This window comes from Otolemur garnettii, unplaced genomic scaffold, assembly GCF_000181295.1.
Source record: "Otolemur garnettii isolate 467f Iridium unplaced genomic scaffold, OtoGar3 scaffold00006, whole genome shotgun sequence".
NCBI classification, from domain to species: domain Eukaryota; kingdom Metazoa; phylum Chordata; class Mammalia; order Primates; family Galagidae; genus Otolemur; species Otolemur garnettii.
Genome location: NW_003852401.1, coordinates 10,310,727 through 10,334,589, shown reverse-complemented (window position 1 = coordinate 10,334,589; position 23,863 = coordinate 10,310,727). Strand labels below are relative to the sequence as shown.

Below are 23,863 nucleotides of genomic sequence, written 5' to 3'. Positions count from 1 at the left end.
CAAACTGTGGTATATGTACACCATGGAATACTATGCAGCCATTAAGAAGGATGGAGACTTTACATCCTTCATGTTTACATGGATGGAGCTGGAGAATGTTCTTCTGAGCAAAGTCTCACAAGAATGGAAGAAAAAGTATCCAATGTACACACCCCTATTATGAAACTAATTCCTTTTATATGAAAGCTATAACCAAATAGCCTAAGAATATGGGGAGAGGGGAGGGAGAAGAGAGGGGGAATTGGGTGGAGGGAGGGGGTTTGGAGGTATTACTTCTGAGGTTTATCTTACAGGGGTACAAGTGAATCTTTCTAAGAGTAGAATGTGAACGTTTTAAAACAATAACTGAGAAAATGACATGAAGGCTGTGTTGACCAGTTTGATGGAAGTATTTTGGATTGCATGTGAAAACCCCACACTGTACCCCAGAAGTGCACTAATGTACATAGTTACCATTCAATGATCAACTGGCTCAATAAGAACCAGACTGCAGAGAAGAAAGAAAGTGAACATCAGCAGAAAAAGCCGGAGAAAGTCTACAACTCCGTAACTACCAAGCTGTAGGAGAGTGCACGTTCTCCTAGGCACGTTCTCCTGTATACTTTACAGGAGAGTAAACGCCAAGAAAAAAAAAGCCTAAATTCCATTATTCCACTGAAAAATAGCACTTGCCTACTGTTTTAGTTTTTTATTTCATATGTTAATGGTATTTTTCTACCTTAGAACTGAGCCACCATATCTAGCAAATAATAGATTTTTAAAATAATTTGTTATAATAGATAAAATAAATAATCTAAAAGGAAAATAAAAAGAAAGTGTTGCAAAAAAAATTAGCTTATTTTTTAATGTAAGCCAAAAGGATTAATGGAAAAGAAAAATATAGAAAACAATAAAATCAGCTTAAACAGCTATATATATGCAAATGTAAAAGTTAAATAGAAAAAGAAATAAAAAAGGGAGAGAAGAAATTCCTGAGAAAGAATATAAATCACAATGAATTTTTATAGAACAGTGTCCCAAAGCTGCCCCTAAAGTTGCCATACATGGGGAAAATAGAGAAGAGTAGCTAACTGTACTTTCATTTACAAAATACTCATTACAAAATGTCACGAAGAGGTGGCCAGCACAAAGAGAATATCTTGTAAATGTTTCCTAAAAGTTCATAATGAATATTTTGTAAATAAAGTTAAATTTGGCTACAATTTCCCATTTGGGACACCCTGCAGTAAAAATAAAAGTAAAGCATTTAAACCTAAATATTTTTTAAAATTTCCAGTAAAATGAAGTTTATGCTTACACATCAACAATAGGAAAAAAATAGAAATGTGTATTTCTGACTAGATCGTCTTGGTTTATTTCACAAATCATGAGATCTTTGAAGGGGAAGAAAAGCAAGAGGTGGACAGTTGGATCCTTATTCCTTTTCATGGGTTAGGCATAGCTGCTTGAATGTTCTTTATAAAACTGTAAAGGTGAGAAGCAAACTTTTCAGCATATGACCTTAGGTGAACATGGTTAGCCAGTCCACCAGTGGGCCTTGTACACACCCAGAAGCAAAACCCCAGCAAATTCACTTTTAAATCAATCTTTACCATTTATTTTATTGGAGTTATTTAGCTATTGTGATCATTCTTTGCTCTTGAATAGAGTACTATTATCTTATTTTTAAGGTAAATATTACACTCGGAACTATGGAAGATATTTAAATGATTAGAAAGGATAAATTGTATTTGCATATTACTTCTTTATTTCTGAAAGAGTGTTGTAAATGAATTCAGCACTGTGGTGTTAGGGGACTTGAAGAAGAAACTTGGGAACTGATAGATTATTATCAAGGTAAAGGTACTTATTCCCCAGATGGCAAATTCTACCTATTTTAGCTTTTATTATCCTTAGGATAGTGTTCTATTTATTTTATGAGTACAGAAGTTTTAATTGGGTATGTCATGTTTCAGAGACAAAAGAAATGCCTAATTCACTCTAACAAACTTGTTAGTCACTGTTTATACCAAGAGGATTTCTACTCTACAGAGAATAATATTGTTTTCTTTTTCCTTTGTTGATAAATCAAAGTTTTACACTGACCTATAGCAGCCAAGCATACTTTAAAGCAAAATCATGTCAGGCTAACACAGATATACATCCTTTTAGCTTTATGTATTGGTTTTTTTTTTTTTTGTCCATTTATTCTTTAAGAAATGTTATATTCTAAAAATAATTTAGTAAGAAAATGTTAGTTAAATTTGTCATCATAATTTATCTAATAAGAAAAAATTTACTTACAGGTTTTAGTATCATTTAATTTTGATGATATTAACTGAAGTTTTATGATTTATCCTTTAACATCAAGTTGCTAGCAGATTTTTGCTTATTTTGATATTTAAATATAGCTAGTGTAGGAATGATGTATAGAAATAACTTCACCCATGTATCTGGCTTTCTATTTGTTATGAAGCTTTAGATTTTTAGAAATGTGCTTTTTATGGTATGCCCAGCCTAGTGCATGATCTTTCACTTGAAAAAAGGCTGGTGGTAGGGGGTGTAACAGTTTCAGTCCACCCTCATTCTGTTCCTGTTTGCTTTGTTCCACAATCACTGTGATCCTCCTGGCAGGGAACAAGATCCAGAGAACAAAACTAGTAGTAACTGTATAGATAAAAAGGCAATGAATTCTGCTTTTAAGGCAAAGGGGGAATAGTCTACAAAGGAATGAAAATAGGAATAAAAAGTGTAGCATTGTTAACCTGGAGATCTATTGTCCTTTTGAAAATCTTACACTGCAGAAAAAAAAAGTGACACTACAAAGATTCATAGTTATGTTACTAAAAATCTTGAAAAAGGTCACCATTTAGTTAGTAGCCAAATACTTGACCAGAAAATAGCCTAGATTATTCATAATTGAAAAGCCATAGAACCTTTTTGTTTAAAATGACAGGACAGTGTTTCAGTAGTACACAAGTACCATAATATATTATTTATTCTCTACCAGAACATCTCTTTAGATACAGCGAAGATGATGAGGTCAAGACGAGTACTCCAGAGAAGAATGGGAAAGAAATGTTGGAGCAGACATTACAAAAGGTAGTCTAATCTTTGAGATATTGAGCTGAGCAAGTTAAATCTGAATTTTAACATAAAGGATTATATTTTAAAACGAGGGCTCATGAACGTAAATCTTGGATGAATCTTTAAATTTATAATTCAAAATCATTGGCTTGCCAAAATGGGGTTAAAAAATCAATATTGGTAAAATAAATGTATATATACTATTCCTTCCATTGGTGTAGATTAAAAATATTTTCAAAGATAAAATGGAGAGAATGAAAACAGTAGAAATTATAAAAATTTAGATAATATATGCTTGTTAGTTATAACAATTTAAGTTTAAAATAGATCATAATAAGACTCTATGCTGTACTTTAACAAATATAGAGATTTTTCAGTATTTTTCAATATTTGAACTAAAAACAGAGGATAGTTGTAACTTTACCCTAGTTAAATTGTAATATGTTCATAAATTTAATTTTAAAGTAGAAAATGTACATGACTCATCTCATTTTAGATAAAAATTATATCTATATGATTTAGAATAGCTTTCTATTTAATATGACTATGTGAACCCTATAGTCGTGATACAGTCTGGCTATCATTCATATTAAAGTACTGTTTAACATGCTAACATTTAACTTCAGAATTTTATACTTAATGTCTGTGCCTGTGTGATTAGTTATAAAGTGCAGTTATGTAAACTTGATTATATTAACACTTATTGTTTATAGAAAATGCTCTTTAAATAATTTATTCTTATAAGAAATTTTTACTTGGCTATATTGGATTGATTTTGTTTTTTACAAACCTGTAATATTTAGATAAAGCTGGAAATGCACAAATCAGTAAACAGAAATATTCATGCAGCCACTTATATTTCTTGCATCTGTGAACTGACTTGTAGGAAATCTAGTCATTTATAGCAGATGACATGATTCCTTAAATTTCTAACACTTGCCATATAGTTAGGCAACAAATAGGTCATGTCATTATTACTGAATGATATACATCAGGTTAACATAATAACAGTGAACAAGAAATGTTCATGTTCATTTATCTTCAGGTTAAATGAGTAATTGAAATAATCTAGGTACTACCAGCTAGAATGTCATACAGTTTATACTAGCTTATCATCATCTTTATTTCAGAACAATATTGGATTGCCAGATTCTGTACAATTGGTAATTCTATGATGTATATAATATTATGCTACTATTTATTACCTTAGGGTTGAAACCCAACAGAAAGCTTTTATTTCATTCCTGCTGCCATAAGTAACTACTACCATAGTGGATCCAGAAATCCATTTTTAAGCCTGAAAAACAAATATGAATTTGTCATTATTCTTTATACTAACATAGTTCAGTTATATTGGTCACAATTTAAATTCTCATGGTTGAGTTTCCGTATTATAAAAGGAAGTATATGAAACTCACAGTGGATTTAAAATACAGTAATAAGATGTAAACAATGTTAGTATAAAGTAGTATTGAAACCTATAAGCAGATTATTTTAAAATAATATATTAATATTTCACACTGTTATTGGCTGAACTATTGTCTCCCCCAAATTTGTATGTTAGAGCCCTATTTTCAGTATCTCAGAATATAACTGTATTTGTAGATAGGGTCTTTAGAGAGGTAATTACATTAAAATGAGATTATTAGAGTGGCTAATTCAATATGACTGGTATCCTTACAAGAAAAGGTAATTAGGATACAGACAAACACGGAGGAAAGTCCATGTGAAGATGTAGGAAAAAGATTGCCATTTGCAAGCAAAGGAGAGAGTCCTCAGAAGAAATGAACCCTGCTGACATCATGATCTTAGAATACTTCGTTATGGCAGCCCTAGCAAACTAATATGCATACTTCAAAATGTTAAGTGTTTTATTTCAATTTTAAAAAGAACCATCTCTTAATTATTTTAAATACATGTTCTGCACTAAAAGAAAGTATGGGCTTTAGCTGATGTGTAGCACACAAACTAAATGCATTTAACAGTCCTTAAATTTACATGCAATCTTGAAATTATTACAATTTAAAATTGTTAAACTTTAATTTTTGGTAAAACATTCCTTTATTTTGTAAACTAAGGACACATGAGTAGTAAAATAATGTTTTTCTAATTTATTAAAAAAGCAGCCTCAGTAGATTATTTTGTTCTTAATCATCACTTTTTTATATCAGTGTTAAATATGGAATAAAAATGTTATTTATTAATATACTTTATGTACCTACTTTTGGACTATTTAAATAAATTATTTTTATCTCTGAAATATCTTTTTCACAGTGAATAAAATATATAACCAAAGCACTTATGATCTCAGAATACTCTGCAGTTTATTAGCATACTTAGTTCTGTGTCACTTTGTGTAGAATTTTAACTTCTTTTACCATCTGTCCTTTATTCAACAGATGTATTATTGCATTTTTGAATGTATTCATCTATACCACCTTAGAATTATTTAGAAATTAAGTACTTTAGATTTATTTTGTCCTTGTGTTAATTATAATTTTTCTTTCATAAGTTAGAAAGATGATAAAAATACACTAAGAGATTATGATCTTGGATTTTTAAAAGAGTAAATTAAAATTTTCTGTTTAGGTCATTGAGTTGGAAAATCGACTAAAATCTTTTGAGAAAAGGTCAAGAAGATTAAAGGAAGGGAATAAAAAATTAATGAAAGAAAATCATTTCCTGAAAACTCTCTTAAAAGAGCATCAAGAAGATGCAGAGACCAGAGAGAAAGAGCTAGAACAGCTAGTAAAGGAAATTAAAGATGTAGAAAAAGAAAAAACTGAACTTCAAGTAAAAATCATTGAGCTGGAGAGAGAAGTCACTTCCTTACAGAGACAAGTGGCAGAAGCTAATGCATTGAGAAATGAAAATGAAGAGCTCATGAACTCGGTGGGGAAAGTGCACCAGTTAGCACACAAAGCTAAACCTGAGATGGCCACCATGCAAGTGAGATCTGGACAGTCTGACTGTAAGACAACCACTACCAAGGTTAAATTTAAAGCTGCCAAGAAAAAGTGCTCTGTGGGTCGTCGCTACACTATTCTCAATCACTCCATCAAGGTTATGAGCAATGTGTTTGAGAACCTCAGCAAGGACGGATGGGAGGATGTGAGTGAAAGCAGGTAGGGCTCTCATTAACTTAGCTCTGTGGTGGGGACACTGTGCATATGTAAAGCACTAGCAAATGGAGATTGAATTTCAACTACTGTTGATTTGGTATTCAGAAAAAATACTGTCAGATCCTTTGAAATATCTTGGGAGGTCTTGTTCTGAGCTTATTGACTGAAATTTGCATGCAAAATTAGCCACAACTGCATGAGTATTTGAATAGGTGCCAGGAAGCCCAAAAGAAGGCAATGCTTGATTTCTTCCAGTGATGCTATTTTCATGCAGTCATGAGGCTTGAAATTGACAGTTTGGCAGGTTGATTTAATTTGCTGGCCCTTTGCATATTCACCACTGACAGCTAAGGATTCCCAGGCAAGCCTACTAAGTCGGTTTAGTTATCTTGTGACATGCCAACCTGGGAGGAGAAACATTTTTCCCCCTTAATTTAGTTAGATAAATTTTGAATGACCCATTTCAGCTTGTTACCAGATGTCTACAAGCTGCTTAACATCCTTTAAATTAAGAACCATCTTCACTAATTATTTCATGTATGTATTATGCAAAGTCATTGTACTATCTTTAATTGAATGGTGGTTAAAAATTAGTTCTTTAAAGTTATAGCTCTGCAGATTCCTAGTCTGAAGTTATATACCCCTAGTGAATAGCAACAGGAGAATACTAAAATTCTGTAATATTTTTCTCTTACTCCGGGCTATACATTCATATATGCACTTGAAGCATATCAAGCAAAACCACAAAGGCAAATGAATGATAAAACACCTCTTTTTATATCTAGACAATAAGGAAGTTCACTGTTGCCAGAAATGCTAACAAATTGTTCAATTTGCCATAATTTAAAAAATTCTACCTTGTTTTACATTGACATACTTCCTCTTATTTACCTTCATTTTTGTTTTAGTTTGGTTTTATAAACCCTAATAGTGTTCTGTTTTAGATTTGGGATGCCTCTGAGTAGTTTTTGTAATCACAGACATAGAAATGAAAAGTATCTTAAAACATGGTTTCCAAATTTGTTTGCATATTAGAATCACCTGGAGGTCTTCTCAGGCCACACCCTAACTAATTAAATTATAACCTTTAGATTGGGATACATCCTTCAGTATTTTTTGAAACTTCCCAGCTGAATCTGTTGTGCCAACAACTTCGAAAGCACTGTCTTAAATTATCATCAGGTCAAGTCTCTGATCTTCAGGCAGTTATAAAAACTTAAAAAAAATTATAATGGGAAGGCAGAAGGATAAAGTCTGCATTTCTACTTCTGTTACCCAAGTTTTCTTTCCCTGTTCTCAAAAACAATTAGAGATAAAAGCCTCCTTAACTTAAAACCCACTAAGCATTTATCTGTATGTTCAAAGAAATTTTAGTTTCAGTTAGTAATTATATCTCAGGCACTTGGTACTTTATATAATACCACACTGTTTATAAAATAGCAACACACTTTATGTGTATATGAATAAATATGTGAAATTTGGTAAAACATTTCCATCATTAGTGCATATGCAGAAGGTCACGTGTTTTTGGAAGTATATCACACAATATCTCTTAAAATATAAAATTGTCATTTAAGTTATTTAGCTGTGACACTCGATTTTACACTGTGCTAAGTGTTAAATTTCCTGCTTGCCAGAACAGTCTCAGGAATCACTCAATTATAATACATTTTGAAACAATTAGAAATCCTGAAGTGGAACTTCAGGGACTTAAATAGATTATATTTCTTTTAATCTTTTCATAGTCTGAAATATAAGAAAGTTACTTGGATACCAAGAAAAATAGAAGTTATAAAAATGATATATACATAAGTTAGTATATGTAAGATACTGTATTGTATAATTATTACCCTATTAATATTTATTTCCTGTAGTTGACTAGTACTTGCAAGAGGATGACCATTCAGTGATAGGGGTTATCAAAAGGAGTGGTTTATACCTTCAAGAAGAAAAATGGAATTTCAGTATCCCTAGCAAATTATATGAAGTAAAGTTAAGTTTGTAAGGAAAAGTGGAGAAATAAGAATTTATTAAGCAGTTTATGCCAGTGTTCCCAAACCCTTTTGGCACTGGGGACTGGTTTTATGGAAGATAATTTTTCCACAGACAGGGTGGGTGGGAATTAGATCCTTAAAAGGAGCTCAGAACTTAGATCCCTCGCCTATATAGTTTACAGTAGGGTTCCCACTCTCTGAGAATCTGATGCTGCCACTAATGTGACAGAAGGCAGAGCTCCGGGGTGGTGATGCCAGTGATGGAGAGAGGCTGTAAACAGACATGAAGCTTCTCTCGCTGGGCTGCTGCTCACCTCCTGCTGTGCAGCTTGGTTTCCAACAGACCACTAACTGGTATAGGTCCACTGCAGCCTGGGGATTGGGAACTACAGTATTATGCCATTCCATAATATGCCATATTTTGAGCTGAAGGCAACTGAGAAAAAGTATGTTAAAAAAAAGCCTCTCTGCCCTGTCCCTAAAAGCAAGACATAAATCTATAACTACAGGTACTTTAGAGCATAATCAGCCCGGAGATGACAGGAGAGAAATCTCCATAACAAATGTCACTATTCTTCCTCCACCATTAGTTTCCCACATATTTGCCAAACAGAAAGGGTATGTTAAGCCTCTCAAAAGTGTGACAAGAATCTTATCATAGACACATAAGGTTACATCCTTTCTGTTAACTCTATTTTCCATTAAAAATTCTGGTTCTGGCAGGGCTTGGTGGCTCACTCTTACAGTCTTGGCACTGTGGGATGCCAAGGCAGTAGGATGACTTGAGCCCAGGAGTTTGAGAATAGCCTGGGCAACACAGTGAGACTTTGTCTCTACAAAAAATAAAAAATTAGCTAGGTGTGATGGCATGTGCCCATAGTCCCAGCCACTGGGGAGGCTGAGCCAGGAGGATCTTGAACCGGGAGTTGGAAGTTGCTGTGAGCTCTGATTGCACTATTGCATTCCAGACTAGATGACAGAGTGAGATCCTGTCTTCAAAACAAAACAAAACAAAATAAAACAAAAATGCTGGTATTATTAGAAGTGACTGCAGCAGTGGTCTCCATGTGTCCCAACAATATAAAACAAATAGGAGAGCATAACCAAAACTCAAGAAAAAGATTGTGTCTGCTGTACATCTAGGTGACAACCCAAAATGTGAACAAGTGCAGACAAACACCAACAGCTGTAAGACTTACATGGTTTAGGAGAGAGAAAATTGATATTTGATGTCCTGAGAACAGAAAAATATGAAATCTCTAAAGAGACATTGACTAGAAAACACAGCAAGCCAATCTAAGAATGACAACTCAAACTAGGAGGGGATTCTGTAGGTTCTACTTTGCAAGTGAAAGTCAGGGAACCATTATACTGTCCAGCATGCTGAAATACCATATTTCCTATGAACTATCTATGCCAAAAAACCTAACACTTCTGTACTGACCAAGCCTAGTTTTCTTCTAGTATTTTTATAGTTTCAGGTCTTATAGTTAAGTCTTTAATCCATCTTGAGTTGATTTTTATGTATGGGGAGAAATAGGGGTCTGGTTTCATTCTTCTGCTTATGGCAATCCAATTTGCCCAGCATCATTGAAAAGGGTGGAAGAAACATTTCATGGCAAAGGATATGTGACAGTCTTGGAAATCCCTAGTCTTACCACTGACTTTACAGCATAGTGGATGATCAGGCTTAGTTACAGCATGAGCTAAGGTACATACCTTATTTCAGCTTATGATTTCTTTCATTTTCAATAATGCATCGATCCAAGAATAAAGCCTTATAGGTTGGAGTCGCCCCTATAACTTTTTAACCAGATAAACCTTACTAGAGTAATTTTTTGTTCTTATTGCTAGGACCTTGGTCTTGGTGGATTTGAGGGTTTTCATGTGCAAGGTAGAAAAGCTCCCCATGAGAACACAGTTACGGCCAATGGGGTTCCTCATGTTATCGAACTAACAAGTATCAAAGGGAGCTACTGTATTAGAGCAATTATTTTAATCACTAAGTAAAATTGGGAGGACCATGTGCGGATACCAGAAGATTCACTATGTACCTTTAAGTTCTTTTTTACCTGTTAGTTTTGTCTCTGCTGCCTTTGGTAGCAAAGTGTGAAAATGTTGAAATTGTGTATATTTATTGTTTCCAGTTCCTTTCATCCCCTCATCATACCTCTAAAACCATTCTTTTCAAGGTCCTTACCACATTGCCAAATCCAAAGTCAGTTCTTATTCCTGATCTTAATTGACCTGTCAGGAGTATTTGACACTGATTTCTACCTCCTCTTATTATGGTTCACCATATAATACTCTCTATTTTCTTTTTCTCAATGATATTCAGGCTCAGTGTCATTTGTTGGTTTTGTTACCCCCTCCCCATCTCTTAGTTTTCAAGGGCTTAGTCATTAGATACTGCCTTAGTCCATTTTGTGTTGGTATAACCACATAAAGAATACCACAGAATGGGTAATTTACAGTGAAAAGAAATGTATTTCTTACAGTGGTAGAGGCTGGGAAATCCAAGGTTGAGGAATCCACACCTGGTGACGCCTGCTGAATCATCCTATAGCAGAAGGCAGAAGGACAAGAGAGCAAGAGGAAGCTGAAGTCACTTTTATAACAAATCCGTTCTCTCAGGAACTAACCCACTGCAGTGATGACATTATTCTATTCGTGAGGGCAGAGCCCTAATGACCTAATCGCCTCTTCATAGGCTTCACCTCTCAACACATTTGCTTTGGGGATGTGAACATATGAACTTTGGGGGACACATTCAAACCATAACAGACATTTATTTGTCCCTTCAGTACTCCGTTGTGATCTCACAGTATGTATTGACACCAATGTTAAATCTTTAATTGCCACCCAAAATGTTTATGTCCAGCCTATACCTCTTGAAGTTTAGACTTGCAAGTTAACTGTCAACTGAATGCCTGTCAGATATCTAACAGCCTAGTGTTTACTCCTGAGCTTCACCTAGTGTTTAGTCCTGAGCAAAACCTGGCTCAGCTGCTGTCGTCCCATTCCTAACTAACAGTGTATACACGCTTAAGTTGCTGTGGCCCACAACTTGATATTATCCTTGATTCCAGTCTCTTTCCAGGTCCAGTTTATCAGGAAATCCTGGTGCATTTCTTCCAAAAATATCCAGAATCTTACCATTTCTTACCACTTCTATTGCTATCACTCTTACATATATACATCATTATTAGATGCCTGTATTACTATAAGAAGTTTTCTAACCTGCTTTCAGCATTGTGTTTAGTCTCAATTTACTAGGTTTTACCTACACTGCAGTGCTTAATTGTTCCCTGCAGACAGGAACTTCTACTTCAGGGATTTTAGCCTGATAGTGCCTTCTGCCTAGAATGTATTTCCCCAGATACAACACAGCTAACTTCCTCTTCTCTAATTCTTTGCTCCAATATTATAATAATAAAGGTAAATCTATTTCAAATTGCATTCTGTCCCAATTTCACCTCCTCTATTATGGATTCCTTCCTGTTACCCTGCTCATTTTTTTCTAATGGCACCTATTACTTTATATCATGATACATAATATTTCAAATGTATTGTGCTTATTGCTTATTATTTCCCCTGGCTAGACTGTAAACTTCAAGAGGGGATGAACATTTGAAGATTTTGTTCATCAATGTATCTCCCATGCATAGGACATAGTAGACATTTAGTAAAAAAAAATTTTTAAACATATGGAATGAAGAATTAAAAGGATAATGATGCACTCTGTCCCACCTCCCAAGATACTCCCCAAAAGGGCCTCTTTAGTCAATTTTAAACATTTTCATTGAGAATTTATCACAATTAAATATGATACATATGCCACTTTTCATATCATTGTAGAAGTTGCATTACTACAATTACTGTAATTACTGAATTACTGCTAAGTTTTGGGCAAACCAAAAAGGAGAGTAGAATACAAAGAGAGGTAATAAAAATAGAACACCTAAGAAAATAGATTACAGTATTTTGATCCAGAAATACCGAATTTCAGAATATTGAAATAACTTGCAGATTAGATCAATTGCAGGAGAACCCAGGTGGTATAGGAATATGAGAGAGAGAGAAATATATTTCTGCTATTCAAAAACCAGAAGGATGGTAATTCTCTAGTTGGTGTTACTGAAATAAATCCTAAAGAAGGCTGTAGCACATTATGAAAAACAGTTTGTGAATGTTTCTTAATAGAAGCAGCGATTTTTCAAAGCCAGCATAGGTTCTTCAAGGGAGATTCTTATCAGATTATTCTATATGTTTGTTAAAACATGATTATACTAAATATAGTACATCTAAATTCCATTAAAGTATGTTTATCAAATTTGTGTATAAGATGACATCGAAAAGGATGGAAAATACTTTTCAAAATAGAATCAAGATTCCCAAAGATCTCACAATAGACTGGGAAGATAGACAAAAGACTAAAAGAGTAGTTTACGTGGCTATACTGTAAAATACCAATTGCTCAACTATACAATGAGAGAAATATGTGGCTTTATAATAGTCTATATAGAAATATTTTAGGATGTTTTGTTAAACATTGTATGAATATATAGTGTGATGTATATGCCAGAAAAGCTAATACAATTTTAGTCTGCATCTACCTGTGGTTCTACTAAGTGCCTCTTACAGTGTACCTATTGCACAAAATTGAATTCTAGACACAATGCTCCATCATGGTAAGTGGGAACATCTTCAAGAATGACCAGGGAAGTAAAGCATTGCATCTCAGAAGCACATATATTAGGAATATTTAAACAGGCTAGGGATGGTTTCCTTAAAGACGTCTTAAATATAATCATGTCCAAATAGTTAAAAGATAGCCCATGTGGAAAGGGACTGATGTATATGTTCTTACTTAACCTGAACACTTCTAATCTCTCTTCCTTGCTTAATTTTCTCTCCTTAACACATAGCTATTAATAACATATCATATATTTTACTTCATATTTCTTATTCTTTGTTTCCTGTCCCTCCACTCCTGACTTTTTACTAGGATAAAAGTTATTTGAAGGCAGGGATTTTTCTTTTCACTTTATCTACTATAACTTTATTCTTTATGCCCATGAAAAAGCTTGCCCCTTAGTTGGTGCTTAACAAATATTTTAGTGAGTGGCAAATAGCCTTAGGGTATCAAACTTAGTGGATGAAAGCATCACAGATGCTTTCAAATTTTAAACTTGTTAGAAATATCAAACCTTTCCTGCATGAACAGGAAAGTAGTGTGTATTCCAAACCTGGAAGTGTTAAAGCACGTGCTTCCTGAGTTAGCACTTGGTATAAATGCTGTAGAAGTGATGCTGGTAGGGATTTCGTACTAGACAATCTACTTTCCTGATGGGATTCTATAATTTTATAAAGTATATTTAAACTAACTTTTTCACATGGAGAAGAAATGAATGCCAATATTAAACTCATAGCTTCATATACAGTATTTGCTGTAATATCATTTGGTCTTAAACTTAAAAGAAATACATGTAACAATTTTTATTCTTGGGTTTTATGCCCTTGCTTTTTGCTAAAAGCAGTGATTCTGAAGCACAGACCTCTCAAAATTTGGGAACAATTATTATAGAAACATCCCAGAAAGTAAGTCCTACAGAAGATGGAAGAGACCAGAAAGAAAGTGATCAAACAGAAGATAGCCAAACACAAGGAAAAGAAATAGTACAAACAGGCTCAAATATAAGTGGCGAGACCCCAAAGGTATGTGACACAATTTTGCCTAATTGTAAACAATGTTCTTAATTTTATCTTATATTTCATAACTTAAATCAATAAATATTGCCAGTGATTTAATTTGAATCCCTAAAAATTAAGTTGTCTTTGAAGTGTACAGTAAAAATATTTGCTTTTTAATAATTTTCATCTACCATTTGGTTAGACTTTTGCATAGATGAAAATGGAAATAAATACTAGTCTCACAAATATAAATCTGATGGTATTTATAACAAGAAAATAATACAGGTGATAAAAACCTCATTATTGTTTTCAGATATATAAAATTATCCAAGTGATAAAACTTCTGGGGTTTTTTTGAGTTTTTTATTTTGAGACAGTCTCACTTGTCACCCTCAGTAGAGTGTGTGTCGTCACAGCTCACAGCAACCTCAAACTCTTGGGCTTAAGTGATTCTCTTCTCTCAGCCTCCCAAGTAGCTGGGACTACAGGCACCCACCACAACACCCAGCTATTTTTTGTTGCAGTTGTCATTGTTGTTTAGGTGACTCCAACTGGGCTTGAACCCGCCAGCCTCGGTGCATGTGCCTGGCACTGTTAGCACTGTGCTATGGGTGCTGAGCCAAAACTGTAGCAATAAAGTGATCTAGTCTGTCTGAATCTTTGAATTATTTATACCTTACTTAAGGCATTTTAAATTTTGAAAAATTGATTTTCTAATAAACTTAATTATGTACTTCTACCACTAATATATTATAAAATATGAAAATTTACCTATTCAGCATAAATCAGTGAAAAATTTGAGGAAAGATCATTTCATTTGTTGAAAAACAGGTTGTCTTTCAATTAACCTGTAGAATTATTTTAAAACATAATTCAAAAAAGGTATATTTGTTGAGACCTTGCCAGAACTTTGGAGGAAAAAGTTCAAGGATTACAAAGGTCTATTTTAGTTACTAACAACTGTGTGCTAAAAGCCTACTGATTGATTTATTGATAAATTGATAAGTAGCTTTTATAGAAATTACCTATTTTGCTATATATTATTTGGTTGGGGATTTTCTTTAGTTATAGATATTTATGTGCAGCTTAATGGGTTTGTAAATAAAACTAACTCAGAACTTTATTCTCATAACAATAGAGTACATTATAAACTACTTTGATTTGATCTAGTCATACTTTTGGCAGTCAGAAAATAAATGTTGACCAAAGTATGGAAAGTGTGTTTGGAAAGCACCTCTAGCTAACTCCAAATATATTCATTATCCTGACTTTAGATTAATGACTTCCCTCCTTTCCTTCATAATTTTACTCTCCTTAACATTATGGTTTTGAACTTTGTGGTATCTGGTGTTGGCTGTTTACATTGCACATGAACTTTATGGATACCCTGTATAGTATCTCTTTTGTATCTCACCTCTTTTATTGAATATTATTAGTTCATTCACTTTCATTGTTATAGATACATTGTCTGAAATTTTGGTTGCTTCAGTTTGATTTCTTGCATATAATGCTGCAATGAATATTCTTGTACATGTCTGGGCATTTCTGTAATAAAAATCTAGGAGTGGAATTACGATACCATAACTTAAGCATTTCTAAAAAGATTTTAGTTGATAGTGCTGTTTTCCAAAGTGCTATACTACTAGCCTATGGAAATTTCCACTGCTCTTCATCAACACTTAGAATGAAAGTCTTTCTCTTTTCAGCCACTTTTGTGTGTATGTTGAGTTGACCAGGTAGGTTACCTCTGGACTCAAGGAACAACATGGTGGTGAGTTCTCTGGGTTTTAATTTTGCTTCCTATATCCTGGCCTGGATCTTAGATAAATATGCAACCTGGAAACCCCAGTAGGTCAGATGATAATGAGCCACCAATAAAACTCTGCTCTTTTTAGCCAAAGGTTCACAAAAAAGCTAGCCTACCACGAAGGAAAAGTTTATACAATAACTGTCCTACTCCAGCCAGTCACCACAGAAAAAAACTGTAACCTTGTTTGTACCCTCTTCAGTAAAGACCTAGTGGGCATCTAGACTTTCACTCTCACATGGCTATAAGGGAGCATCTCTCACTTCCCCCTTCTGCCAGAGTGGTGTCAGAGAAGACAAAGTGGGGAGCTAACGATAGTGACTCCTCCTCCTTGTCATTGGAAACCACATAGGGAGACTGGATATCCATCTCCATTCAGCAGTAAAGAGGTATACCTTTCCCTTCTTAGTAGAGCAATTTCAAAAGCCAAATGCATAGATAGGGCATTTCATTATCCCCTATTCCTAATGAGCCCTGACCTGTTCCCCATGGTATTAATGGAGGACAAGTCGGGAGCATCAACGAGGTCCCTGTCTTTCAACTACCCATGATGGTATCAGCCCAGGCCTATTGGAGAGCCTGACATTCCCACTCCCACCAAACATGATAAGGTGACTGCTTCTAACGAAGGTGTCAACAGTGACTGGATTTGGACGCCCCCCCCCCAGCAGTAATTAGATGGTGTGCCCCTTTCCACCAGTGTGATGTCAGAGAAGATCTGTTCACATAAGATGTAAATTAAGATCCAAAGTCTCAAAACCCCAACGTATAGGATACAATTCAAACTCTCACATGTCACACCAAGAACCAAGTAACCTTAATTTGAATGAGAAGAGATAGGTCAACAAAAGCCAAAAGTGAGAATTACACACATTCCCCCAACTAAACAATGGTTGACCAATGGTTGACATAGATATTTTCATCTTTGTGATGGAATGAAAGCATTATGCTTTCAGTAGAAACCTTACTTTGCGTACCCAAGCAGCCATTCTGTTTTTCACTTCAGCACAGCTTTCAATGAATTACATGAGATATTCAACACTTTGTTATAAAATAGGCTTTATATTAGGTGATTTTGCTGGACTATAGGCTAACATAAGTTTGTTCTGAGCATATTTAAGGTCCTCTAAGCTAAGCTATGAAGTTTGATAGATTAGGTGATTATTAAATGTATTTTTTACTTACAGTATTTTCAACTTAACAGTGGGTTTTAATGCCATCATATGTTGAGCATAATCTGTATATGACAAACATTTTAAAGTAGCTGCCATAAAAATGCTTCTACAAGCAATTATGGAAAGAGTTAAAACAAACAAAAAAATAGAGCATCTCAATAAAGAAATAAAAAGCCTCATCAAAGAAATAGAAGTTATAAAAAATATCCAAATGAAAATTTTAGAAACAAAAATAACTTTATATTTGTCTCAAAGATGGTGGCATCGATCTTCATCACTCAAAATTGATTCTGATATCAAGACTGATAATATCATGCACCCACTGAGAAGGGAGGAAAAATTTATTATTCACATAATAGAATAGAGAATCTGCAAATGGATGCACCACCAGTATGAACACTGACTTTTGACAAAGGTGCAAAAGCAATTCAATAAAGGAAGGATAGTCTTTTCAACAAATGGTGCTTTGGCATTGGATGTCCCAAGGCCAAAAACAAAACAAACAAACAAAAAAAACCCTATACCTAAACTTTGCACCTTATGCAAAAATTAACTTGAGGCAGATCATGTATAAATATAAAAATTAAATTATAAAACTTTTAAAAGACAATATGAGAGAAAATGCTTAGGACTTCAGGGACTACAGCTTGACAAAGAGTTTTAAGATATGATAGTCAAAGCCTGATCCATGAAAGAAAACATCAGTAAGTTAGACTTCATCAGAATTAAGAATTTTTGTTCTGCAAAAGACCCTATTGGAGGATAAAAAGACAAGCCACAAACTGAGAGAAATATTCATAAAATTTACATATCTGACAAAAATCTCACATATTGAATATACAGGGTAGACATCAAGTTCATGTGCAATTTAAAAGAGTTATAACTTTAAATTTCATATGAGCTTTATGTCCACCTGCATAAAGAACTCTGAAAACTCTTAGAAATGAAACAATTCAATAAGAAAATAAGTAAAAGAGTAGACATTTCACCAAAAAGGATATATAAATGACACATAAGCACATATAAAGATATTCAATATCCCTAACCATTAGAGAAATTAGATTAATACCATTATGTTCTATACATCTATCAAAACAGCTAAAATAAAAAATAATGTCAATACCAAATGCTGGCAAAGATACAGAGAAACCAGATATCTCATACATTGCTTGTCGGAGTATAATAAGGCTCAATACAGTACTCTGGAAAACAGTTTAGCAGTTTCTTAAAAAACTGAGCTTAACCATGCAACTAGCTATTATGTACTTGGACACTTAACCCACAGAAATGTTTACCAAAAATACTTGTACATGAATGATCATAGCAGTTTTATTTGTAATAGCTGAAAACTGAGAACAACCAAAATTGTCTTCAATAGCTAAACAGTTAAACAACTACATTGCATCCATAATACAGAATACTACTCATCAAGTAAAAGGAAAAAACTGTTGTACAAAATGTCATAGCTTTATGACCTTAAATTTCTCATCTTAAGTTGAGGACTAGAATTTCTTACCTGACTTTGGCATTCTGTATTGCTATTTAAATGGAATTCTAGGGGAACAAGGCATTGGCAATTGTCTTACATTTTGCTGGTGACTTTGTTGGTAACTTCTTTTTCTCTCTGGATTTTGGCTTTTACTCATTATTGCACACAGGGAATTTCCTTAATGTTTTGCCATGTTAGAAAGACACTTTAAGTGTATTTGTTTTACTGTATGCAAATTTTCTAGTTAGTACTCTAAATAGAAGCCCATTTTTTTTTAACTATGTGTCTAGTTAATTTGATGCCAAGTCTTGTGACTATTTTTGGTAACTTAATTGGTAGTTTGAGATTTTTACAGTACTTATATGTGACAGACACTTAGGTATTTATTGAAATCTTTTAAAGCAATGAAAATTTTGAAAAATATACCTTATATGTTAGTTCTGGAGACAAGTTCAAATGGGGCATTTCAAAAATATTTTGAGAAATGCAACATTGGCAAAGGTTTATAATCTCTGAAACTAGTTTAAAGGAAAACCCTACACTACATACAGGCTTCTAGTATACATGTTAATAAATTGGTTTCATTACTTTAGGGCTGGGCTTTACATATGACATAGAATAGTTTATGTATTCATCAATATAAAATATGTGGCTTATTGTCAAAGTAACAGTGGGTCAAATTTAGTTCTTCATAACCTTTTTGAAGGTTATGTAATTATTGTAATTACATAATTATTTACTTGTATATTATTTACTTGTTCCTTAATTGGGATCTTTGAAAAAGTTCTTTTTTCATTAAGAAATAGTTTTCTAGATTAAATATATCTTGTTTCCCAACCAATAAATTCTTTTTTTATTAGTTTTTTATTAATTCATCGCTGTGTACATTAATGCATTTATAGGGTACTATGTGCTGGTTTTATATACAATTTAAAATACTTTCATGAAACTGGTTAACATAGCCTTCACGGCATTTCCTTAGTTACTGTGTTAAGATGTTTATATTCTACACTTAATAGATTGGTGGAACCACACCTATGGTGCATTTTAGAAGGGTACATATTATACCAACCAATAAATACTTAAGTAAGACCACCTATTACTGGGATTTGTAACATTTTTGAAACATTTCTATTTAAAATTTTGCTTGTGACAGTGTTTTCAGATTGGTGAAACATTTTGGAACAAAATTCAGTCTTACTATATTGGAATATTCTGAGGAAAACATAAGGTTTCAAGGAACTTTACTTGATTATTGTCAACATTATTTTACCTCCATTTGTTAAAATGTTATTAGCTTCATTTGTTTATATATAATAGAGAAAATTGTTTGAGAAAGGACCTATTATTTTAAAAAATAAGTTGTTAATTATTCATATTTTAGTTTTATAGCTGTTACTATATTTTCTCTAAGGTTTTTTAACTGTCCTTAGGTTACATTTATGCTTCTTTGAATTGATTTTGTGTCTCTACCTTCTGCCTGCTAGTTAAGTTTAGTGCATATATTAAGTTCATTTGTAAGTTCTTGGTATCCATTATAAAATTTTGTTATCTAGACTTTTAAAAACTGCACAAATGTATTTTTAAGGAAAGAGATATTACTTGTTGTATTGGTTCATTTGATGTTATTGAAATAATTTTTGTGAAACTTTAAATTTAGGATAATTTTCATTGTAAGAATACCAAAAAACCAACTTTTCAAAAGAAGAATGGTAGTATGCAAAAGAGCATACAGCATTTACATACAGCATTTCCTACTGGAGGTAAGAATACATATGAAATTAACAACATTTATTTTAATGTGATCTAATTTTTAAAATATTATGATCATTATTTTTATGTAGTCAACCGAGAAAAGTACAAAAATGTGCCTACCCAGAAATTAAGTAGCAGCATTATCTCATTAAGAGAACGGATTACATCCTTGCAACAACAAAACAGTGTACTTCAGAATGCCAAAAAAGCAGCAGAATTGTCTGTTAAAGAATATAAGGAAGTTAATGAAAAGCTTCTCCATCAACAGCACGTATCTGATCAACGATTTCAGACAAGCAGACAGACCATAAAGGTAAAGACTTTAAGATTGAGTTATACTATAGTGTAAAGGTGGATGTTTTGTTTTGCATGTGTTTAATTCATATTTGCGTTAGACAGGTCTATTAGTAGAATAAAAAATCCATGGCATTTGTTAAATAATGTAAATAGTTTAGTTACTAGACTTCTTTAAGTAAGATCCATATTAAGGGACAACTTACGTGAGGGAATTAATTCCAAATCCAAAAGATACTTTACTAACATTTCTATTCTGCTTAGCTATTAATATTGCTGTACATGGTGTATTGTTTTATATCTTAGTTTTTATGTGTAGGCTCCATAAATGCATTTAGCTTACTCATTTACCCATGTCGAAACATCGTATTTATGATTATAAATTACACTATTAAACAATTGTATTAGTTACTCTTTGCAAATACTGTTAGAATAAAATGTGAACATTATATGGATATATGTGTACATGTGTGTATATATATGTAAATATATACATATACATATGTATGTATCTTAATGTATTCCAATAACCTATCTGTACTTCCTTTTACTCATATAAATTGAGCTTACCTTAATAATTTTTAGACACATTCCTTACACCTAGTTACTATAAGTTAATCTCAAAGCAAATGAAAAAGAAAATATTTTTTTCCTTAAAAAATAGAGTCTCTATTCTTTAAGATATTTGCTTGACTAAAGAATGATGTGTTAGAAATTGTTATTTTGCACAGAAAAATTTATTTCATTATATTAGGTAATTTTGAAATCACTATCACACATATTTATAAGCTTCACTTAATTTCTCTAATCCTAGTAATAATGTCTAGTTATTTGATTCAAATAATAGTCAGAAATATGAAATTAATTATAAAGGATTAGTGTTACACCAGTTATACAAATAAGAATTGTGTTCTGGCTTGATTCTCATCATAGCCTTATACCCAAACTTTACATGCATTCCAAATTTAATTTACACTGTAAACTTGAGGATTTTACAGGCTTGGCCCTTGGAAACTTGGGCGCAGGATACCAGATACAATTGACTTCTAGTGTTAGAGCTCTATTACATGTAAGATACCACAACCACTGTACGGGAACTAGATTTCACAAAATGGTTTGATGAACCCATATTCATTTTACTGGCTGAATTTTTTTTTCTTTTTCTTTGCCTTCATCTCCTTTCCGCCATTTCTTCTTCCTCTCTGCCACCCTTCCTTTCCTACTTCTCTAGTTAAATGATATTGTATTTCATATTTCAGCATGATATTATAAACTATATGTATTCCTAAGTTTTTATACAAATAACAAAGTGACATGAAAGAACTTTTACAAAAAGAAAAGAAAAAAACTTCTTAACCCTAATTGCTCAATCTTACATCAAAAATATTTGAACTCTCTTCTATTTTCTCTTAAGTAATATACTAGATCATTGGTTTTGCACAACTAGTAAATAATAAACCCTATATTGTGATAGGCAAATTGTATAAGAAAGTCACAGTTGTTATGAAAACCAAATTTCTCATTTTGTTTTGGAATAGGAGTTTTCTTCAATGGGAGGTTGAAAAATAGTGGTATAGTCACTTGCTTTAGAGTCTTAAATAGGATACACTATGAGAAAAATAAAATAGTAGACTTGGAATTCAACTGAAAATCTGCATATGATGTACTTTTCTTTTTTTCTTTTTAGGCAACCAATTTTAATTTCCTTTCTTAAAACTCTTCAAGTGCCATGCTTGTTAGTACCAAGTGAGAAATCCACATTTTTAGCAGGAATTTCAACTACTTGTAAAATGAAAGATAGGAGGTTTAAGTACCACTTCAGTTACTGTAGGGACCACGTGCATTTTAGAGAGAGTATGATTTAGAACAGTGGTTCTCAACTTTCCTAATGCCGTGGCCCTTTATTACAGTTCCCGTGGGTCACGACTCACAGGTTGAGAACTGCTGATGTAGAAGATCAGAAGAGTTGCTTTAATATGCGTTCCTTCCTGAGCACTATATGGGAAGCTACCCTAAATTGCTAAATTTTAGCAATATCAGATCTTACTTAGTACAAAGTGAAATGTTATATTTTTGCTGCTACATTATAGATGTAACTTATACTTAATTGTCTGTAGGTACTTATCTTTTTTTATACAGATTTTCTTTAGATGATGGGAAGATACAGGAACAACTAATATTGAAAAAAGTACTTCTGGAAAGCATAAGAATTAGAATTTAGAGATTTTCTACCTCAAAAATGATTATGAACTCAAATGTAGCTAGTGATTAATAAGAATTAGATTTTACTTGCATATTGTGTACATATGGAAATATAACCAAAGGTGGTAACTAAGTTTAAAATTATGTTAAATTTAGAAGTTGATAAAATAACTTCCCAAATTTTATAGAGGTATAGACAAAATTTCTTTAGTCAGTACTTTAGTATAGTCCTTCTGGGCTCCAGCATCATAGACCATGTCAAGATTCCAGATTTCTTAGAAATTTTTTAGCTTACAAAATTGAGAATTTTGATAACGTGTTCATTTCTGTGATATTTTTAGAAATGGAGTTTATCAAAACCAATTGGTAAATTCAGTCTTTTTCTGCCTATTTATGTTGGAATACCTAGATATTTGATAAAGTATTCTAATATTTTTATTTTTATATCTATATCATTATTTAAAAGATCTTATCATTCTTTTTATTTTGTTTTGTATTTATTTATTTATTTATTGTTGGAGACAGAATCTCACTAGGTCACCCTCTGTAGAGTGCAATGTTATCACAGCTCACAGTCGCCTCAAACTCTTGGGCTTAAGTGATTCTCTTGCCTCAGCCTCCCAAGTAGGTGGGACTACAGGTGCCCCCACCAACACACCTGGCTATATTTTTGTTACAGTTATAATTATTGCTTTAGCTGGCCCAGCGGGTTCAAACTTGCCAGCCTCTGTGTATGTGGCCAGCACCCTACCCACTGAGGTATGGGTGCCGCCCAGTCCCATCATTTTTAAAGAAAGTTCCACAGCTTTGAATCAGGCATCAGTAAGTTTTAGATTTACAGGATTTAAATATAGTGTACATTAATAACGAATACATAAGACAGATTTCAGTATTTGGGCAGACTGCACTTTTTCATATGTAATTAAAAGTAGCATTGTTTGTTGAGAAGTTGGTAAAGTAAATTATCGAAGTATTCTTTGATGTTTTTTCCTGTTAGTTTCATTGTAATGTACTATATTTTAAACTAATATAGACTTTCCTCCACAAGGCTTAAAATAAGTTTGAGCTTTATAACCAAATGTACTAACGTTTCATAAGAAAATTTTTAGCCAAAGGAACAGGTTTTGTTTTTACATATTTAGACTGAGCTGTCATCAATTTATCTCATGGGGTTTTTGTATTTTGTATCTTTTGTATTGTTTGTTGTGTTTTGTATTTATATACTCTAAAGCCATGTATGATGTACAGGTGGTATTTTACAACCA

The 23,863-nt window shown here is 33.0% G+C and overlaps 1 protein-coding gene across 2 annotated transcripts in view; it reads left to right on the top strand.

Moving 5' to 3' along the window:
- Positions 1 to 23,863, top strand: part of CNTLN (centlein) — a 319,321-nt gene that overhangs the window by 213,380 nt on the left and 82,078 nt on the right. For both annotated transcript variants that reach the window (XM_003782868.2, XM_012813233.1), the window contains exons 14-18: positions 2,990 to 3,081; positions 5,656 to 6,191; positions 13,720 to 13,900; positions 20,008 to 20,110; positions 20,192 to 20,415. In XM_003782868.2, coding sequence (XP_003782916.1) covers positions 2,990 to 3,081; positions 5,656 to 6,191; positions 13,720 to 13,900; positions 20,008 to 20,110; positions 20,192 to 20,415 — 1,136 coding nt within the window. The remainder of the gene's footprint in view (positions 1 to 2,989; positions 3,082 to 5,655; positions 6,192 to 13,719; positions 13,901 to 20,007; positions 20,111 to 20,191; positions 20,416 to 23,863) is intronic.